The 22,603-nt window shown below is 38.8% G+C and overlaps 1 protein-coding gene and 1 long non-coding RNA gene across 2 annotated transcripts; both read left to right on the top strand.

Moving 5' to 3' along the window:
- Positions 1–13,639: 13,639 nt before the first annotated feature.
- Positions 13,640–18,321, top strand: LOC148213553 (uncharacterized). Its single transcript, XR_015794344.1, has 3 exons — positions 13,640–14,176; positions 14,269–14,347; positions 16,814–18,321. It is a non-coding gene; the product is annotated as an uncharacterized LOC148213553 (long non-coding RNA).
- A 35-nt stretch (positions 18,322–18,356) lies between these two features.
- Positions 18,357–22,280, top strand: CUNH3orf80 (chromosome unknown C3orf80 homolog). Its single transcript, XM_088131850.1, has one exon. It carries the CDS (start codon positions 20,871–20,873, stop codon positions 21,525–21,527), a length of 657 nt encoding a protein of 218 aa, XP_087987976.1. The 5' UTR covers positions 18,357–20,870; the 3' UTR covers positions 21,528–22,280.
- The last annotated feature ends 323 nt before the right edge of the window (positions 22,281–22,603 follow it).

The raw sequence follows: 22,603 nt of genomic DNA, 5'->3' as shown, positions 1-22,603 counted from the left end.
CCAATATGTATGGCTATTTTGGAAACGGCATTGGCTTCATCAGGGGAGAATCTACCCTGGAGCCTATTTCATTTCCGAAGCTGGCATTGCTTTTTGACACATGATTAAAGCCCTGCAATCTAGTTATTTGTTGATCTGCAAAAATCCACTTCACTCTATTTCCTGATTAGAAAGGTAAATTTCAAGTACCCTTCACTGAACAACCTTCTATTGTGAAAGTTTTATTTTTAGACTCTTGTGCTCTGTGGGGCTTGGATTCAGTGCCCAAATGGCCATTTCCATCTCCAAGGTTTTATGAATTTATGAGAGTCAGTTGGTGTAGTGGTTAAAGGCACCAGGCTAGAAACTGGGAGACTATGTGTTCTTATGCATGAAGCCAGCTGGGTGACTTTGGGCCTGTCATTTTCTCCCAGCCCTAGGAAGAAGGCAGTGGCAAACCACTTCCAAAAATCTTGCCAAGAAAACCTCAGCAATTTCTAAGCAGTTGGAGAGGTCAAAGTTAACTTGAAGGCGCGCACACACAAAAAGTTACATTAAATTTTATTATTTTATATTCAATGGTGCTTTTTCTTGTAAGTTAACTAGAGCATCTACATTGGGAAAAGCAGCATAAATATGTTTCTTTTTGTTTTAAGTTCTAAACTGTTTCAAACTGGAATTAATAAGTCACCTAGCATGTTTTTCTTTAAAATATCATTTTCTTAAAAAAGAACCCCAAGACTAAAGTTGACATACAAATACACAAAATCCAGTGGTCTGATAAATCAATCTTGACATGCCAAATAATCTTTCATACGTTACCAAGATTGCATTTCCACTGTGGATTATGAATAAGTGCCCAGTTTCCTTTCTATTCATTTATCAGTGTCTCATGATTGATAACATCTACATACAAAATTCCCAGTGCATTTCATATATGATAGGCAAAGCATATATCCCTTAGCTAAAGCAAAATGAGTAAAAAAATAGAGATATGGACTGGGGGACACGCAATAATAAAATAATAGTTCTAATTTAATTGGATAATCAGCCCTTTTCAGCATCACTGATTTCAATAAGACAGACCCGAGGGAGTGTTCAGCTTTGCTGCTAAAATTAATGGAGTTCAAAGTGCATAACTGAATTGTGTCTGATTTTTTTTCAAAATACTTGCAGAATGAGTAGGCGGTGATAGACCGACAGATCAATCCTGTCTGCATAAAATGAAATTTACTTCCAAGTGAGTGTTAATTATTTATACAAAGATTATGTATAACATTAAATGTTCTATTTTCAAATAGCAGAGGCAAGAGTCACTGTGGCTCAGTTCATATGCTTGCAGATCTCAGGAGCTTAAGGAGCTACTTGTGATCTCACAATCTGCTGACATCTACCAAAAACCCCTATGCATGGCTAACAAGCATGGATTCTACTGTTGGTACAGCATGACTTCTCAGAAGACTTGTTGCAGTTTCATAGTGGTGGCCCTGGGATATCCATTTGCAGACAATAGATGTCTCTAACATGTGCCTGTGTTACCATTAAAGCCCTGTGCACTGCCACAGTTGATCATGTAGAGGCTACCACACACCTATCTTTGCCTAATATCTAATGTTCAGATAAATCCCTGATACATTGCTCACCTCTGATCTGATTCAGCTTTTGATATATTATAAATGTTGGAGCAGATACGTTTCACTATGGATGAAACGGTCTTTCTGTGATTCATGCTTTAGAATACAAATCAAGAAGATATATATTCTAAAGAATGGTGCAATTGAATCAGTGGTACTGTAAGCGGATAATTTCAAACTGGAGTGGAAGGGAGTGGAATTCTTTGGATCCAATATTCCTTTATTGTCTTAGATGGCTGGAGAAGGGGCTGCCTGTAAAATATATCTATCTATATTACACACTAAGATTCTGGCATGAAAACAACTTTTTGCAGACAGACATTATTTCACCTCTTTATGTTTGAGGTGACCTTGAGGAGTGTGAATACAATCAGTAAAGTCAACAAAGCTGCCAAGGAACAGCTTGGCCAGATGGGAACCACTCATTCTTAACAGCTCCTCTGACTCATGTACTTTGTGTGGGTGGTAAAAAAAATAGAGAAAAGGGAATGGGAAAGAATCTGCTGCTATATTTAACCACGAATAATAGGAAGAGGTTCGGCTATTGAGTTAAATTGTAAATAACAGTGAAATGAAATCACCCTTTAGACATTCATGACTCCATCATTATGGCCTGCTGAGAAAGTGGATGAGTAATGAAGATTGTGGTTTGGAAACAATATGACCCCTAAAAGAAAGAAAGAAGAAAGGCAAAGCTTCTAAATTACTCCAAGTCATAGTATTGCTCTTTCTGAATATAAATATATTTTCCTTCTTTTTATATGTAATTCTGCAGCAATACTATCATTTGGTAATACTGTAGGCCAGCATTGTGATTTGCTCTCATGCTGTTGTATCCAGTGGGTTTTCTTGCTTTACAACTGGTGTATGGAAAGTGGTTGAAATCTTTTAGCTTTGTGATGGTGCTGTACTGTTTGTAGATTAGAAAAAAATATATATACATAATATTATGCCAACAATGAATTATTGCACAGATGTAAGGTAGGTAAGGAAGATAGTGACGAGTTTTCAGTTATTTGTAGGGTCATTGTGCTAATAATGGTGGAATTCTAGGATCATTTTCTATAGAAACCAATGAAATTGAATTCAGGTGTTTTATTCACATGCATCTGAACTCAGTCCTAAATGGTGCTTGTAGCCAAGAGAAAAGAAGGAATGAAAAATTAATTTGCATTCCTTCCTGCGTTGAAAAAGAGTAGATTTTGATAGCCTAAGCAGCTCTTCCAGTTGAATAATTATGAAAATGAGCAGATAGATAGGGCCAGAGGAAAAAAAGTAAAGGATATAAATGGATATAAATCACATTAATGAATAGCTAAAAGAAAATGTCTATCTCCCACGCGGCTAGCCATTGATAAATGAACAGTGCTACTAAAACTTTCATGCAATGGACTTCTATCTAGCTTGCAAGTAACTGTGATAGAACATTTAAAGCCCTGCATGGCTTGGGGCCAGGTTATTTGAAGGACCCTTTTCCCAGTTACATCTACCCAACCCACCAAATCAGGAGGGCAGGATATGTTAAGGAGGTTCATCTAGTGAGACTGAGAAAAAGATATTTCTCTGTGAAGGCGCTCTCCCTATGGAACATCATACCCCCAGAGATAAGACTGGCCCCCACCTTGATACTTTCCAAAAAGCCCTGAAGACATGGTTTTGCCAGTGGGCCTGAGGATTCCATGTTGATATGGAGCCCATCGTGGCTAGTTTGAATGTATTGTCAGCAGCGGGGTGGCGGATGTAGTGGGTTTTGTATTTGGGGTTTGCTTTTTGTAAGCCACCTGGAGTCACCACATGCGAGTTGGGTGACTATATAAATTTGTTTAATAAATAAATTTACCTTATACATACTTACATACTCTTCATTGTGTTTCAGGGTAAATAATACAAAGCAGAGGGCAGAAAAAGAATAAGAAATAGGAGCCAAAGAAATTAAAGTCTCAAGGGGAGAAGAATAAAAGGAAAGAAAGCTAAAATAATTTACACAAACATGATTCACTATAACTCACTAGACCTTTCTATCCTTGCAAACCATCCTTGCTTTCATATCCTCCATTACTGCTTCATATGTTGCCTTTTGTTCTTTAATCTTCTCACCTCTGTCTTTTGGAGGTTCTCATCAACGGCGTCCATGAAGAAACCTTTCTCAGTCTTCCTTTCAACCCATTTACTCTTCTTGTTTTACAATTCAACCCCTATTCATTTACTTTACAGTATATGGCCAAATCACTTCAATGTACTTCTTTCATACTGGCCACTCATCTTTCTGCTCATTCTTATATACAGGCATTTCCGCTTCTTTCGACATTTATCACTAATTATAAGAATTATCACTAATTCTTCTTTAGTAAACATTCTGCCAAGGTACACGGTTCCTCTACTTGTTCTAGTTTTCTCAGCGTTTATGTGTAATTTAAATTATGCACTCCATTTTCTCTGTCAAACACAACTGCCTTGTTCTTTGATATATTAATTATAACAATCATATACCTCATGCTCATACAAGTTATTTAACATTTCTGTAAATCATTTGAGTTTTGAACCAACACAGCATTGTTGCCATTCAAAAGTATATATACATTCATATCCCCAATCTACACATCTCTAAAAACACCACAAGCATTCCTTATACATTTATCCATAAATACAATAAACAACCAAGGATATATCACATATCCTTGTCTTGCTCTCTGTTGAACAATGTTCCATTTCTTTCTCACAAATGTTTTACTTCCATCATATTCCACTGTTATTATATTCAGCATTCAACCTTCAACTCGGTTTTCATGCAAAATGTTCCACAATGGAAGCCTCTTTACTTTATTGTTTACTTTCTCAGAATCAAGAAATATGGTACAAACTTTCTTTCTTGCCTTCATACATATCTGAAGAGCAAAAATCTGGCCTGTATTCCTTGCCCAATATGAAGTCATACTATGTTTCTCAAGTTTTGATTTTTTTTTTTAATCTTTTCAATCAGAATTCTGCTAAACAGTTAACAGACAAATTCCACCATATATATATTTTTTTAATTCACCCTTCCTCTTTGTATAGTGGAAAAATAATGTCATTCAATCATCATGTATAGCTGCAGTCTTCAGACATATTAACCAGGTTGCAGATACTCCATAAGCAAATCACATCTAGATTTTAACATTTCTTCAGTTAATTATCTACATCTGCATTCTTACTTTTCTTTTAAGGTTCTCATAACATTTATGACTTCCGTTCCATCCATATTTTGTTGGGTGCCAACATATATAGGATTCATTTCACCAGAATGTATAATACTGTACAACTATTATCCACCTGTGGATTTCTACTTTCATATACACTTACAACAACCTAGATGACACCAATTCATACTTTCTGACATACATTTTAGCCCTTTTCTTCATAATTAAAATTATACCTTCACTTCTGGTTATGTATTCATCAACTTAATTCAACAAGATCAGGCCAACCTCAATCAGGTCTATTTACATATTTTACCTTTGTTTCTGTTACACAGATCTATTTTTCTTTCATTTCATTTCATTCATTCATTCATTCATTCATACTTTGTCATTTAATCCTTTCACATTCTAAGTTACAATCTTCTAGATGTCACAGTCATCAACAGATGGTTTCATAGATACTGACCTCTGCCATCATGGCTTTGTTCAGTCAAGGCATTCATATAATTATTTTTAGTACGATAGAGAAGTTGTAGACTGAACTGCCAACCTTAGTCATACTTGTGCCAAATGCAACATTCGCAGCTAACAGTAAGCGCAGTATCTGACAGTTTTGGCATATTTTGCCCAATATGTCACAAATACAGTGAAAGCTCAGTTTAATTCAAGCATGCTTTATGCTATTCTATGAAAGCTATTCTATGAAAGCGAGGTTCTCTAATCTAGAGGCTGCTGTTACCCATATCCCATCTACTAGCAGGGCTAGTACATACTCAATATTAATTTATTTTATTTATTCAGTTATATCATTTATCAAATACTAACTTATGAGGCCTTTTGTTCCAGCTCCACCCACATTCCCCTTTTGGCCTTCACTTCTTCCTGTCCATGCCTCCTCGACTCACATTTATATGAACATAAAGGTTTAACTTCCTCTGCTGAACATATACAAGTTGGACAGGCAGCATGCACACTTCACCCTCGTCCAATTTTCACAACTTCATAGCTTGAGGGAATGTCTGAACAGGATTAGAGAAAAGGGCATCCTTTGGATTTTCTCTACTCTATGTTCATGAGGACCAGAGCTAGACATCTTCTGAGAATATTAGGGTGTTTGGAGAGATTTACATGATAGCTTTCAGGTGGGACAAAGTTAATAGATGAAGTGTTGGCTTTAGAATCACCTCAGGCTGCTCTCTATACAAAGTGAGTTACAATTCAATTTCTTGTATTTTTATTATTAAGAGTGGAAATTGGGCTATCCTGAGCAAACAAAAGCAGCTGGAAACTCTGAAAAAAATGTGTTTGGCAGTCTCCACAAACATAGAATTATTTCTACATATATTTATTTGAATAAAAGAGCGTTATGTTTCTAAAGAGCACCCAAATACATTAAACAAAAAGAATGATCTACTCTGGGAATAAATCATTTTCATCCATGAATATTTCAAATCACCATTATTTTAATAGTCCTTGTGAATATATTTGCTTCAAATATAAATTTTTGGATGATGAGGTAATGGTGTTTTTTAAAACTGTGCAGAGTGATCATCTTGTTTTCTCATTTATTTTCAAGTTATAGATGACTTTGGGGAAGTTTATACCTTAAGGACAAAATAGTCTAGGCACTTCCAGATGATTTTTTTATTATGCAATTTCTCTGAGTTATTCATAAACTTTTTACAAAAAACAAGGATCAGAAGTCATTCATTTTGAGCCCGCTTTTTTCCCCCACCGCTTCTTTCAAAAAGGGAAGGGAGGTAGAATAACTGTATTTTATTCTGTAATAATGATAATCCTTTCCCATTTTTCATTGATAAAAGAATACCAAAATTAAAAAGTAGAAATTAAAGAAATCAACTTTAAATCAAATTTTAAAAAAATTAAAACAGTTTGCATTGAACAGAAGAAAAAAACTCTAAAAGATATCAATGTCATTAAAACCATAATTAACCATAAAATAGCCTAAAGCCTTATTAGATGGTACGGAAACCACATGACACAGAACATCAACCACAAAACAAACCATGAGCAGCTGCAATTTAACAAGTCTGGGTGAACAGATTTAACTTCAGTTAGTGCTCAAAATGTACAAGTCCTGGCACCAGACATAACTAGACAGAGTTGATTGGCAACACTAGGAGTTATCTATCTGGAAACATCCATGCTCAGTGGCCAATGTTCCTGTTCCTCAATGAGAAACAAATAATATCTTAGTAATTTCAAAAGTACATCTGTGTCCTAAACTGAAAATCATCTTGCGACTTAAAAACAATAAACGGAGCACTTTTTCAATAAATGCTGATAATCATATATGTATATAATTTTCATTATAATCCATTGACACTTGCCATATCTGCATGCTGGTCTTTCTGTAACTCTCCTTCAAGTCCCTTTTCAGAAAAGAGCATACTAATTCTCTTCATTTTGCATAGCAGGTGAGGAAAGGTTTAATCTTCCTGCCAATGAATCAACTTTTCTGAGAATAAAACCCATGTTGTAGCTTGCTGCCACTTCAAAACATCTAGTTGAATAAGTACACCAGCACGTAACTAAAAGGACTAGACTTTGGGAAAGAAGGATGTTCATAGCTCAATGAGAGAGGATGGTTCATGTGCAAAAGGTGAGAGGTTCAAACTCAAATTGCATGGTTCATATTTAAATATGATCTGACTTAACAAATATAATATGTTTGTTAACTTATGTTAACTTATGCTAACTATTAGTAGGTTTAAAATTCACAATACCTTTAAGACTCCAAATAGGTATTTTCTATAATAGCAACTAGCCACCATGTATTTCTTTGCTCTACTTTGTTCAGGTGCAACCTGAAATCTGCACGGCACTTAAGCCATGAATTCTCCCTCTCTTTCCTGCTCTGTACACTTCTACTGCATTTTTATGGCTTAAACTTCAACTCACCTCTACCTTCTGTGAAATACACTCTGCTTAACAAGCATCCTTATTTTCTCTTCTAGAAAATTCTAAACCTAGTTCACTCTTTTGTCACATTTAATTTGATCCAATAAAGATATTGTGTGATTGTGTTCTGAGTCTAACATAGCTACCTTTGCTAAGTGTTTAGCCATACATACAAATTAAGGAAAGACTATTAACAAAGTACTAGGATCTAACATTTCATCATTTTAGTGGACTGGATACCTGGCTTACACACTAATTTCAATTTTAAAATGGGATGCCAAATATATGAAGCTGCAAAAATGAAGGTATTGTGCATCCCTGAGATCCTACACCGTAGAAATATTTGGTTTCGCTATTTGTTTATTCAGCCACAACTAAGCCCTTTCATATTCTTTATTTCAACAATAAAATAATCTGACAATTTCTGGTGAGCATATCATGTATAGGATGTCATGCATATCAACGTAAAGGCTGGCAGCTGTGAGCTCTACATGTTAAGTGAATATACAGTATTTGCAAATTACAATGGTTTTCCATGAATGCTGATCATCTGGGTTTCAGTCCAGAACATGTGGAAGGTTATGCACAGTGTTTCTTTTCAGAACTCCATGTTTAATGCATGAATGATAAGGCCACTGTCAGTATCTCCATTTTATAAGTGGAATCCTTTCATGTGATAAACAGGACATTTGCTTCTTGATATCCATGAGATTTAAATATGCTTAGCATTTCCTGGATCATGCTAGACCTTTTAGCCAATTTTTTAATAGGCCTTCTTTGAGTGCTGCAACAAGGTAATGGAAGATTGTAAAATTTAAGATAATACAAAACATACATAAACTTATTAAATCATAGCAAAAAGTTTGAAAGTATTTAATGATTTTCTTGCTTCAAAAGAATTGATTTCTTTTCAGTTTTCTTTCTATATTGATTATTGTGCATTGCCTATAGAACTGCTAAAATATATTCCTGTAAAGCACTTATCAAGGCCTTAAAGTTTATCAATGAAACTTTCAAGTGGTCACAAAAAACACGTATTAAGAAGTAGAACCCCAAATAGGAGATTTCAAGGTATACTTAATTACTAATTAGTTGTTAAAACGAATTCATTTCTGCTGAACTTGTTCCCTATGGATCTGTGGACAACTTGGCTAATGTCCCCCTCCCCTATTCTTTTCCCAATTAGATCCTTAAAAAAAGATCTTCCTACAACATTGGTTCTGTGCATGTTAGCAGTTGCCGGTATGTTCCAGATATTTGCCTAAGTTTTGCTGCAGTGATGGATTAGATCCTCAAGCTACAGATAGTTAATGTAGATAAATCACAACTTTAGAGGCATGGGATTAACAACACAATCAGCTATTCTATATTAATTTGTTTATTGGTTCCATAAAACTTTTTAGGTTTGGAAAAGATGGAAGATTAAAAGAGCAGACTGGATATATTAATTCATGTAGTTGGATCCTCTCTACACAGTTAGGTGTGGTTCCCTATACTTTGCTAGGTTACTGAAGCTGCAAACTTCCTGCATGTATCACTTCTCAGGAGCTGACTTCCATTCTAATCCAATCACTGGAAATGTCCAGACAGTGCAAAAGAGTTTGTTACCTGTTTAGTACTGTTGCTAGAGATGCTTCCTTCACACATGCACAACTGTGTCATCAGTAGCCAATCTAAAGTGATCTTTTAATTGAAATGCAGTGCAGACGTGAAGATTTATGTACTCGGATGTTCAGGTAATAGCTATTTTGATTTATTCATTGGGGAAATAATTGTACTAAGATATCTGGGGGAAAATTAACTTAGAGATTTAGAAATAAATGGGTTGGTTAACACAAATATTTGTGTTGTTTAACTGGACTTGGGAAAAAAGAGAAAAAAAAAGAAGGGGGGGACAGTTGCAATAAATGTTGTAATAGCTGTCTTGTTGTGTTCTCCTGCAATGTTATAGGAACAGAAACTCAGTCCTTGAATCTGGTTGCTCAAAACTAAAAATGGGAATGATTTAGGCAGATTGTTTCCTCCCTTACTGGTCCCACCCTCCCCTTGTTCTGCTACCTCTTGATCTTGTGCTCATGATATTCATTTGGAAACATCAATGGTCCAAACCATGCCAATAGAAGGCCCGTAGAAAGCCAGGATGAGTCAAGTGACAGTAGAAGACAGTGTAGCAGAGAAGAGAAAGCTTGCCCAATGGAAGGGCATTTGGGTTCCAGCTCAGGCAACAAACTGATGAACCAAACTGATGGGCTATTCAGCCTGGTATATTACAAATCATGCAGGCCTGAACTCATCTTCCCAAAATTTGTTTGCTTTCTCTGAATAAACAACAGTAGTACCAAAGTAGCCTGCAAAAAGAAATGCTGTTGAGTCTATTGTTGCATTAATGCACCTGCCAGAAATATCTGAAGGAGTAAGTAGAATACTCTATTATTTAAAGCATTCTATTCTGGAAACAAAACAAAACAGAAATTTAAAGAGGTGTTATTTGAAGAAGAAAATATTATTGGAGGTTTCGCAGAATGCTTTCAGTATTATTGATGTCCATCTAGAAGGCAGAAATTACTTCAAGTTGTGTTTTAAAGTATTTATAATTAATGAATGTTAATAAGGGCCAACCTCATGTTATATAGGAGATGTATGACCAGATCTTCTAACTTCCATGTATATTGTGGATGTACATATGGGCAGAAAACAAACTCTGCAGATTAGCATTTTATTTGGAGCAATAGAAGGAGTTGCATTCTCCCCTGGCTGGGAGAAATTAAAGGAAACTGACAAATTAAACTGCCTGAACCTTACCCTGAAATAATTAGAAGATGCTCATACTGTTTGCATTACAGCAGAAGGAGAAGGAGAAAGAATAATAGACCATTTACAAAACTAAACATAGGCCTCAAATATGGTGACTTTAGCTTCCAGCTTGGAGACTTTGGCATTTAATAAGCACTCATGCAACAGTCAGTCCAGTGTTAGGAAGTTACTTTTCACCCTAAAAGCAAAATACATTCCTACAAAAGGATTTGAATAGATTTTTTAAAATTGTGAGTTAATTTCTTAACTCACAAATCTAAAGGAGGACATAAGGCACAACGAAAGATAAAGGAATGGAGGAAGCTTAAACAAAAGAGCAGTCCTTCATCTCTTCTTGCAGCCAATGATGAATCCAATTGTAGGGGAGTGAAATAAAATGACCTTGAGCTTTAAAAGATTAATGGCAGGCCAGCAAAGTAGAAAGTATAAATTAAAAAAACAACAGTTGGGAAAGAGCACAATTATGGATGCATTTAAAGACAGCTAGAAGCTTGAACCCAGCCTGTTTGGGCAGAGGAAGATACCGTATAGTAGAGTAAGGCAAGCAAAGTAATGCAGGGATGGAGACAGGGATCCTAATCTTATATTCAAATATAAACTACAGCAAAGATGCCTTTAAGTGGCCTCACAGGATGCACATTGCCAAAAGTGGGAGGGGCCAAGGCAAGAAACATAATCCACACTTGAATGCAATTAAAATTAAGTTAAATTCAATACACTCTGCTCATATGATTACTTTGAATGTTAAAGCATTTTTCTGCTTTGTCATATTAAAAATGGTCAATTCTGTGATGATTTTTGAATTTTTTTTTTTTTTGAGGAAACCTTCAAGGCTTTGGGGTACACACATGGCCCTAAACTTCAGGCCATGCACCTCTATCTATGCTACATCAAGAATTGTGCACCAAGGAACATAAAACCAGAGGCAATCTATGCCTTTGCAGGGAGGGAGGGGGATACTTATTTATGGTCATCTAATTCTTGATTCATTCCTGCTGTGGAATGAAATGGCATCAGCTCTGTAACCAGAAAAAAAGATCCAAAGTACAGATAAATAGGAAGAACAAGGGAAGCAAGCAGCCCATATAGAGGAAAGTGAATTTAAGTAGCTCTGCATGGAAATTTTTCACTCTTTTATACAAGCTGTAACAGGGGTCTGGCAATCAGTTCAAGGCCATGGAGGTGGGACAATAGGAATCTAAGGCAGGGATTTGGGTTGGGAGTGTCTGGACCAGTGTTTCTCAACCTTGGCAACTTTAAGACAGCTGGGGAATTCCGGGAGTTGAAGTCCACCCATCTTAAAGTTGCCAAGGTTGAGAAACACTGGAACCCTGCACTGACAGAATCCAAGGCACTCTGATATGCAGGGCTAAAATGCTTCCCGTAACAGGTACTTTTTATTTTACTACTAAGGTCACTTCTCTGCAGTAAAACTGATGCAGAGGACAAATAGCCAAGGCAAAGGGTAGAATGAAAGACTCCCTGTCAGGTTCCATGGGACAGGAAAGAGCAAGTTCTTGATAATGGAATTTCTGAAATCCAGCACAAAAAGGAAGACTGAAATTAAGACAAGGGAAAATCATAAGTGCTTATGATAAGAAGGAAAAAGAGCTTGCCTGTGGCATTTTAAGTTGTCTCACTAGAAATAACATTAGAAGAAAGACACAATACTGATGACATCTGACTGGGAACATAAACTTGGAGAATATGCAGCCAAACTAACAGCATATATTCACAATAGAAGTTTAACCAAATTCAAGCAAGAATGGTTCCCATATATGCATTATATCACACAGCAAGGCAAATATAAACAGTTACAGTATGGTTTCTAAGGGGGGCTGTGTCTAAATATTTATAAATGCTGCAAATTGATTGAGGTATGAAGAAGGGGGAGGTTAGAAACCAAACACCTATCTACTTTTTCAAGCAGCTTTTTTTTTACTTTTTTCTATTTTTCTTTTTCTTTTATTTTCTAATTTTATAAACAATAAATAACAATACAGCAGATACCTTAGTATTAAGTATTAAGCTTAAGATTGAAACCTTTACCATATTACAATAATTTCATGTGTTTTGCAAATGTCTATCATTGCTAGACTCAGCTTTAAATGTACAATTTAAGCAACCTTATGCTTATTAACATTTCAGAAACCATAGTTAATATTGATATAAACTTTTTTCTTTTATCTTTAAAGGTTTAACTTATCTAAATAATCCTACTGTTAACAAGCTCTAGTTAATACTGTATAAAAACCACTGAACCCAAACAATATACAGGTACTCTTTGACTTACAACAATTAGGACCAGTTGTAAGTGTGAACTGGTTGCCAAGCACTCAGATTGCAATCACATGATTGTGGGGATGCTAGGATGGCCAGAACTCCAAGGACCAGTTGTAACCATTTGTTCAGCGCCGTTGTAACTTCAAACGGTTGCTGAACAAATGGTCATAAGGCTAGGACTACCTGTCATGTATTATTTGCATCTTATAAACAATAAAATATAAAAAATTATTGCACCTGTTTAAAAAAAAAGGAATACATTTTAGCCAAGTTTTGTGTTAGATTGTTTCTTTCTTGTCTGTGTACTGCTAAATCAATCTTTTTCTTTCTGGTGCCTTCGAGTCAGTGTTGACTCCTGGTGACTGCCTGGACTAGTCCCTGCAGTTTTTTTGGAAGTGGTTTGACATTGCCTGCCTCCTAGGGCTGAGAGAAAGTGACTGGCCCAAGGTCACTCAGATGGCTTCGTGCTGAAGGCGGGACTAGAACTCCCAGTTTCCTGGTCTCTAGCTTGATGCCTTAACCACTACACCAAACTGGCTCTTTTTGAATCAGTCTTATTATTCTTATTTCATTGTACAAATTAGGAAACCTTGGTGTACGTCCTCAGACTTGCATTTCAGTTTTCAGGCTAGGCAGAAAGATATTAATTCTGTTTATAATCATCTTGTAGTCTTAGGCTGTATATGAAATTGTATTATCGCTTATCTCATAAAGAGAAAGTATTTATAGCAGACCAACTTGTGGTCTGCCTGAAGCATTCATTTTGCATTTCTTGTGATATGCTGTTTAGGTGCTGACCCTGATCAAGGCAACTTGGTAAAACCTCTTACACAATGCTGCCTGTATGCATTTTAAGGTTTAAAAGGGGCTTATATTTTCTCTGTGTGTTCTTTAAAAAGTTTGGTTTTGTTTATCTGTGAGGAAATTCATCTACCCCCAGGGAGAGGAAGGACTGAAATCTCTACACACACATCTCTTAAGCTTACAACTAGAAGGTAGAATTATTAAAATCATTTCTATGTTTTCCTTTGGAACTTTTTCATTCTCAGGATAATGTAGATGCAGCAAGTACCAAGGCCCTAGCCCACAGCAGGAGGTGGACTCAGGTTGTGAAGACCTGAAGGGCTTCTGGGAGAGGAGGTTTGAAATGTTGAGCCTTCTACTTTATAGGAAGTTCTACTGCAGCTCTTGCCTGAATCAGAAAACTGGATATATGTCACTGAGGTACCAGTGGAGTCTTCCAGATTGAGAGTTCTGAGACACTTAAATTTGCCCCCACGTGATGTAGCATCAGTGCAGCTCAGGAGTTCATAACCACTACAGCAACCACAGACATGACCCAAGTTGTTCAGGGCTCAACATACACAGGTGGGCGTTCATTAGATCTGGTTTTTATGAAGGTGGAAGACATTACCATCAGTCCTTGTTCATGATCAAATCACTTTCTGGTTCCTTTTCAGTTTGCCGATGCTGCCTTCATCTCTATAAGAAAGTAGGACCTATTCAATCAGTCTGCTCCAAGTGACTAAACTGACCCAGGTAGGTTTTAGAGGGACTTGGGGTTCTCCTTGGGAAATACAGTTAAGTCTTTAAAATGCTGCAACCTTTTTCTAAGACTGTGATACTTAACCTGTGGAATATCTTGTCTCTGTATCAGTCAATCATTTGACATTTGATCCTACTAGAAGAATTTAAAATGGTCTAAAAACCACACAAGTTTGATTTAACTTCATGTTAAGTGCTAGGAACAAACACAGTATTCTTCTAACATCACGCAAGGGAACATAAAAGTGTTTATCCATAAGATGGTTTGCAATCTTACTTTCTTAAGGTTTCTCCAGGAAGCCACAGACACAACTCTTAGACTCAAAGCAGTAACTAAACCTAAATCTATGTAACAAGTAGATGGGCGTTTTTCCTCTTTACTTACCTGTTCTTAGTTTTCTTTTCCCATGTCAGTTTTTAGATTGTAAAGTCCTTCTTGCGAGGACCTGGTCTCTTTACTTTGCAGAATATTAACCCGCTAGGTTCACATCATGCTGAGCCACAATTGATGATCTGCTTTTGGTTTAACATACTGTGTGAACCCAGTCATAATTGTGCACTGTAGTTTATGATGTAGGTAATGTGTCTCAGCAGATGGCAACTTGTAAGCAAATGTATGAGCTGCATTTTTAGTAATATGCTAACTCTAAAAAGAGACATTTTTCTATTCCTCTGTTTAGTCTCTTTTTGAAGCTACCTACCCTAACTCTTTGACACTAGTTTATGGTTTTCACAGATTTTACCTAGTACATGGGTTGGGTAACCTTCAGTCTGGGCAGTAGCGTACAGTTCTCCACACCAAGCAATGCAGCCCTTGTAGCCATAAGTCCTGCCTACCTTTTTCATTGGTTAGCTGATCAGCATTAGGGCTATGGTAGTTATTGCTATCATTAACGGCAGGGAACCGTTAATGATAGCAATCATTAACGAAGCAATCAGGTCACCACCAACAAGCTGATCGTGGGATCAACTGTCTGCATAGGACCCTATTACTGGTTCCTTGCTACATGAAAAGTACAAGGTGTACGTTTGGATGGATGTGAAGAGAGCATGCGCATGTGTACACTACATGCCATCCTCTCTCTTATGCAGCATCCTCTGTAGATCTGCGCCTGTAATGGTTGCCTCTTGATGTCCAAGTACATAACAGGGTTAACTATGGGCTAGGCATCATATCTATTCCACACGAAAAGGTAATTTACCGATTTCTTTTCTGAAAGTAGAAATAATATGTTATATAAAGGAAGAGTTCCAAATAATCTATAAAACTTTCAACAGACTCTATAATACTGGAGACAGTTATGCCAAAACCAACCCCTTGGCATTGTGAACTGTTTTGACAGAGTTAAGGGAGGCTTTGGCCCTGTAGGTTTAGCACAAATTTCAACACCAGATAATAATTTTGGAATGGCTTCAAGGCCTATTGAAGGAACATTCATGAGATTACATCTTGTTTCGTTCTTTTAAAAAATCTGTTTACTTCTTATGCCTTATAAAATGTATGTATTACATTCAGCTACACTAGAGAGTATTTCACCAGGAAAATTGTTACTGACATTGTGACACAAGCTCGATAAAATGTTTGAAACGTTTCAGGTTCTGACCATAGGTATAATCCTTATTTCTGGGAACAAAAGTTCTGTTCGATCTGGGAAAAGAGCAACTCTCTCAAAGATAAAGAAATCAAAACAAATTCATTTTGTTTTGATTTCTTTATCTTTATTTGTTTTATTTATTTGTTTCATCTGCCTAGCAAAAGTTGCCGGCTGGTTAACTTGATATGGTTGATACTGGTGTCCAAGTTTAATCTACTACCTTTGGTGTTTTATTAATTTGAATCTTTGTGTTTTTCATGATGTGGTTTTACTGATATTAGCAGTATTATTTTTTACATTCCATTCTTAATTTTTCCACAGCCATTGTAAACTAGACAACCCTAAAGTCATGGAAATATTGGGAATAAGGTTTAGCTATAATGGATTTTGACCTTTCAATGTAAAAAAAAAAAAAGTGAATACACATAATTAGTTTTCTAAACATCTTGAGTACAATTGAGCAAAAGCTTGTTCCTCCCAGATCCTCCCAGAAAACAAATTCCATTGCTTTTCAACCTAACTCCGTATTTATTTTTTTCTTAAAAAGGAATTCCATATGGTGTAATGAATTTTAACTCCAAGAAAGCTTATTTAACCTGCAGTCAGGCTTTTGTTGGAGTTGCTCTATTTCAGTACAGTTTACAAAGCTGGTTTCTGTGCATTCTAAGCCATGGCTTGTTTAACTATAGTTTTATGGAATGAATCACAACTGGTTGGCTTCATGCAACATACATTACACACTATGGTTTACAAGTTGAAATGGCTGAATTGCTACAACATGCAAAGCCAAAATGATGAACTGATTTGTGGAACTAACCACTGAGTCAAAAGGTTTAGTCCTGTGTACTTTCTGCTTCCCTTGCAGCACTGTTCGGAAGCAGGCACATGTGCAGAGACAAGACTGGTGGATTCTGTTAACCAGAGAGATTCCTACTATTACATTTTAAAATCTTCATTAAACATCTTCAAAGTTTAAGCTTTCTGTGGTTAGTGAAGGACTTTGAAAACATGGCTCCATCTTCAAAGGGTTTTCTTCCCTTGATAATGAAGTTTGGATAGTTTGGGCTTAGTCATCAACAAGGGTGTTTTCCCATCTCTTGGAAATAACAGTACTAAAAGTAGATATATTTAACCCTACTATTTCCAGTTTTCAGATAGGAATTATGGATCTCTATGATTCTCTGTAGCCACACTAAACTCTAATTTCATTTGCAAGTTTATGGAAGAGAAGGCATGACAGTTATGTTGTTACAGAACAAACCAAGGTTGGTAGCAAAGGTATCATTCAAGGCTGCAAGGCTTATACCCACTTTTCTCATCTCTCAGTGGGACTTCCAATAGACTACTTGTTTTTATTTATGAACTGTCCCAAACTGACTTTTCACTGCTAAAGCAATCCCATAATGGGACATAATAAATTATAACTTTTACAATAAAAGAAAGGTCCTGAATATTTGGGGCTTGTGAACATTTTGAGTGTATGTTTTGGACACTAAAAAAAAATGTCTGCCATTGGAAGGCATTGACAAATCACAAAATGGCAGCTACAGTGGGCGTGTCTAGTTGCAAAATGTCAGTTAATCAGAAGCAAACTAGGGGTGGCTCCCTATCACATCTCTGTAACATTTTAGGATACTCACCATTCATCCCCAACTTATCTTTATCTGATTTAAAGGAGCAGTCATTTAAGTGGTCAAAACTTGGAAATGACAGCCAGTTTGCTATAATCCAAAATTAAGTGTAGCCTTCTTAATCCCTTGAAAACTCCAGTTTTTATAAAGACTAATCAGAATGTCAGGGGCATATTTTTGAGTTCTTTCAGAAGCTTTTTCAGACTGGAGGTTAAGCAGAACAAGTGAAAAGAATGTAGAATATGCTATTCGTAACTCCCAGTTTTTAATGAAGTTCCTGAGCCAGACTGTGTATCTTAACCTATTACAGAGACATTGGCAACCACTTTCCCTACAGATACAGGCAATCTGGCACTCTCCAGATGTTTTGGAGTACAATATCCGTTGTCTCTCTCAATTTGGCCGATAGGCAGACATACACAAATTATAATCTGAAACATTTAGAAGATATCAAAGTGTGTATTCCTGCAGATTCCTGGAGCCTTTTTCCCTGACCGCCAATGATGTGCTTTCCACCATCACTTTGAGAAACCACTGCCCACTTACCCAACCCCATGTTCTTGCCATGCTTCCAAAATGAGACAACCAAATTTGCTGCCCTCACACGACAGTGGAGATGGCTTTGGGGGGAGCATGGAGAGAAGGGTAGGTGTAGGGAAGAAGGAAGAGCAAAGGACCCCTGTCTTCCTAGCTTTTCTTTCAACTTGCCGGCTTTTCTGCCTTTCTTGCAGGCTTCCATAGCTCCTGGAGAGGAGAAATGCCAAGCAGTGGAGATTACAGATAGGAATAGCAACCTAGTAGAAGACTTTCCAGAAGGTACTATTCCTACTTGAGCCTAAAAAGAAAGGAAATATGACTTTGGTTGCTAGAGACTTTCTGTTCCCTCCAGGAGCCAACGCAGAATTGGGATGGAAGCACAGAGTCCTGTGGCCAAATGGAAGGAAGCAATCCTGCAGTATGCCAAATGGCACCACGTAGATGGCCAACCTCAGTCAGGCTCCTCCTTCTTGTGGATCAGAATGTTTGCATAGGAAGTTGTATTGCGTTTTCCAATGAAAAATACCACTGGCACTGAGAGGGAGACTCTGTTATGAGGATTTGTCTTCAACAAATAGTTAGCAGGCTGTCCCAGTGCTAGGGAAAGACAAGCACGTGGATAAAGCCTGGAAAATGGGTAAAATCAACATAATAAACCACCATGGGACTAACAGTTATGCAAATAGATTCCTGAAGCAAGCAAATGGGAGTTCCTCTGAATGGCTCTATAAATCAGTCTTGATCATTTCTACTGCTAGTAACTGAGTTTGTGCATTGGTTGAAGGAAAGCCTTCTTTAAAGTATCTTCTTTCTGTTCAGTCTTTTGGAACTGCCATACATTTGGGCTTATTTCAATATTACTGTTATGCCTGTGATGCAACAAGCAACCGGCCAAGAACATTGATTTTTCTTAAAAATATCATTTTACATCTGTTTTGGCCAGAAGCTCCTTTTAAGTTACTTTGCAGGGGAGGGAGATTCATGTAGAAAATAAAACAGAAAACTGAGCATTCAAGAATATGTTGCATTTATTGTTTTACCATCATCTATTTTGCTAAGAAATAACTGCAAGGCCTAGCAAGTTAACAAAGGAAGGCAAGACTCTGAAAGTTGCTTGTCTTCCCATTTTATGCCCCTGCAGCCCTATAGCTTTGCCTTTTTTCATATCCCTTTCTATTCTTAAACCATGATTAAGACAAGGAAGGAATTCCAGCTTTTAATTTGTAACTTCCTGGAGATGACTTTCACACGGAAAGATGGGGCATTAATGTAAGGAAAAAATAAAAAATAAACCTTCACTTCCTTCTCCAGTTTTAATAAGCTTCCCGAGTCCTGCTGTTAAATAATTCTACTCTATTGCAAAGCATACAATGCCATCCTTTTCTTTCAATTACTTCCCTGACAAATTATACTTCTCTATATAGACCTTGTCCTAATAAAATGATATGCTCAGCCTAGAAAAGCTTTCCTCATCCTGGGATCTCCAGATGCCTTAGACTCCAGTTTCTGTGGCTCAGCTGGCTGCAGTGAAGGGAGTCATTACCAACACAACTAGAAATATTGCCTATAATTTGTTAAATTAGCCTCATTACTGTTACCCCACTACTCTTCCCCACTCCTCCATTAAGAGTTTGCACATCACAGTAAAATGTGCTTTCTCTAACCACGGTGATGAATAAACCACAATTATCTGGGTTTACCCAATTTACTAAGTGTGTTAGCCCAAAACCCTTTACCGTTTTCGATGCCTTATGAACCCTATCTAATGAAACAGTATGGTGAGCGGAAATGTGACTGACTAGCTGGTGGCTCAGCATTTAATCCAAGTAATTCAGTGAACTATAGGTTGCTCTGCACCTACTTTTTTATTATCTTCTACTAGTCTCCCTACCCAACATCTTCTATATCTATTGGATCTAGATCTGGAGACCTTAGGTTGGGAAAAGCTGCCGTGCCCTTTTCATCTTTTGGATTTCCAAACATTCTTCACTGAATCTGTTTCTGGCCTTGGCTTGTTTTTCCATGCTGGATATGCTGGTGGGTCCTTCATATTCTCTAGGAAGGAAGAGTCACCACTCTCTCTTGGCAAGTAGGTTGCAGGAAAGGCAGAAAAGGGAGGAAAAAACCACAGCCTCCCATCTCCCTAATGGAAAAGGAGTTGCATTAAGCCCATTAACATCAGCCAAATGGTGGCCATCAATTTTTAATCAGAAATATGGAAAGCAAGCCCCAGGAGCAAGTAAATTTAAATAACACTCACAGGGAAATCCAATCACTTAAGTATAGGAACTCAACTCGAGCGAAGGGGAGCGAGCGTTGACGAAAGGAGAAGACGACAGCTGTATTAATAAAGATTAAAGGGCTGCAGAGAGCAAGCTGATCGGCTCCATTAACCCCTTGCCCGGCCGCCTTTGGCTACGCAGACATCCGCGCGCAACATGTCCGCGTTTCCCGCCTCGCCGCCTGCTCTTGCAAGCAAGACTTGTTCAGCCTCGCTGCGCCCGAGAGCTGGGCTGCGGGACTAAGGGCGATCCCTCCGAAAGCGAGGCGGCGGCGGCGGCGGGGGTCGTCCTGCAGCGGCCAACGCACCCCTCCCTTTCCTCTTCCTAGGCTTAGAGTTGCGCGCCCGAGAGGCGAGTTTGCAAAGAGCCCGGAGGTGGCGGCGGGGAGCGAGCGCGGAGCCGGCGGGCTATGGTGGCGGGCCGCAGCGAGCGCAGCCCTCCTCCTCCTCCCCGTCACTGACGAGGGGGGAGGATGACGGGCAGCAGCCTGCCCCCGGGGCTGCTGGCGCTGGGCGCCGCTTTGCTATGGCAGCCTTGCCAAGGGAGCTGCGGCGAGCAGAAATGCGGCGCGCGAGAGAGCTGCTGCAGCTACGGCAACGCCACCTACGCGGAGACCAGATGCTGCAAACTGCCGTTCCACACGTTCCTGGACAACGTGGGCTGGTTCGTGCGGAAGCTCTCCGGGCTGCTCATCCTGCTGGTGCTCTTCGCCATCGGGTACTTTCTGCAGCGGATCATCTGCCCCAGCCCCCGCAGGCACGGCCGGCGCCGCCGGCACCCGGGGCAGCGGGGCGAGGAGGAGGAGGAGGAGGAGGAGGCGGATTACGACGATGACGACCTGGAAGAGCAGGACTCGCTCGCCCGCGTCACCCCGCTGAACGCGACGGCTGCCAACTCGCAGGACTCGCTGCTGGACAGCGGGGGCCGGGAGCCGTTCCTGCCGCCCCCTCTTCTGCACGTCGTCTCGCCCGTCTTTTTGCAGCTGCCCAGCTACGAAGAGGTGAAATATTTGCCCACTTACGAGGAATCCATGCGGCCCCAGCAACCCCTGGTCCTGCCCGTCACCAGCCTGGCCACCGGGACGGGCAGAGGCCGCGCGGAGCTGGATCGCTGGACAGGAGGCAGCTGAAGACCGCTGCCCGCCCTCTCCTAGCGCCCCGCGGCAGCAGGAGCTGCGCCGTCAGCGTCGCCGGCGAGCGTTGCGCCGAATCCCCTCTCCACTGGGAGATTTAGGGAGGGGCGGTGGAAATAGCGGAGGAGGGAGAAGGGAAAGGGAGGGGTGACGCGAGGGTCTTCCTCGGCCCTTCTTTTCTTCTTCTTCCTTTTTGCGAAGTTGCACACCTGAAGCTGCTGTGTAGCAGCGGAGGAAGGCGCGATTCTGCCTCCGCCTGTGAAACACCGCCAGCCTTTCCCATTTGAGGTGCCTGATGGTATCTTTTAAGTGCCAGTCTAAATATGTGACATGCGTTCAAATTGGAGACATTCACAACTAGGAGCTAGATTGTTTTTTAATGGCCCTTCCCGGTATTGTGTGGTTGCATTCTGCACAAGTTTCTGATCACTTCCTAGTGCAGAATAAAATCCTGGAAGGGAAGAGTGTGGTTCTTTTACTTCCAACAAATCCACATCATGTTGGTTTACATTATTTCTCTCTTCCTGAAATCTACTTATGCACATCAACAAGTAACTTGGAGACTGTTTTGCAAATCATCAACATTGCTGGAGGTGAGGTGGAATCATCAGGAGAAAGACACCAAATCCCTTCTGGTTGTTGGATTTTTTTTTTAAGCACTCTGATGTTATTAAGTTCAGGAAGATTTGGGGATTTTGGGGAGTGTGATGACTGGGAATTCATTAAAAAGCTTTTTTTTAATAACGAAAAGAGCAGTCATTTGTCTTTTTTTGGGAGAAGAGCATTATTAAAAGTTCATTTTACAGTATTCTAACATTCATGCTCACTAATTACCAGTGATATACTAATCCATCCTGACCTAATGCTGCAGAGCAATAGGATTGCAAACTTGCTTGCTTTCTCAAAGTATTTGAAAGAGAGCCATCACTAACTTCTAGAGGAGGATAGATTCAGTTGTATTTTTGACCATTGCACTTTTTGTACTGTTATTACAGATAGGCTGGAGATTATATACTTCACCTTTTAAAGATTTTGTGCAGGTTAACATTTCTATGTATGACCTCCATATATCA

Source organism: Python bivittatus, unplaced genomic scaffold (assembly GCF_059951505.1).
Source record: "Python bivittatus isolate LINGU-HERP-01145 unplaced genomic scaffold, Pbiv_v1 ctg000980_np1212, whole genome shotgun sequence".
Lineage (NCBI taxonomy): Eukaryota > Metazoa > Chordata > Lepidosauria > Squamata > Pythonidae > Python > Python bivittatus.
Note: the sequence above shows the minus strand (reverse complement) of the source record. Positions and strands in the feature narration are given on the sequence as shown.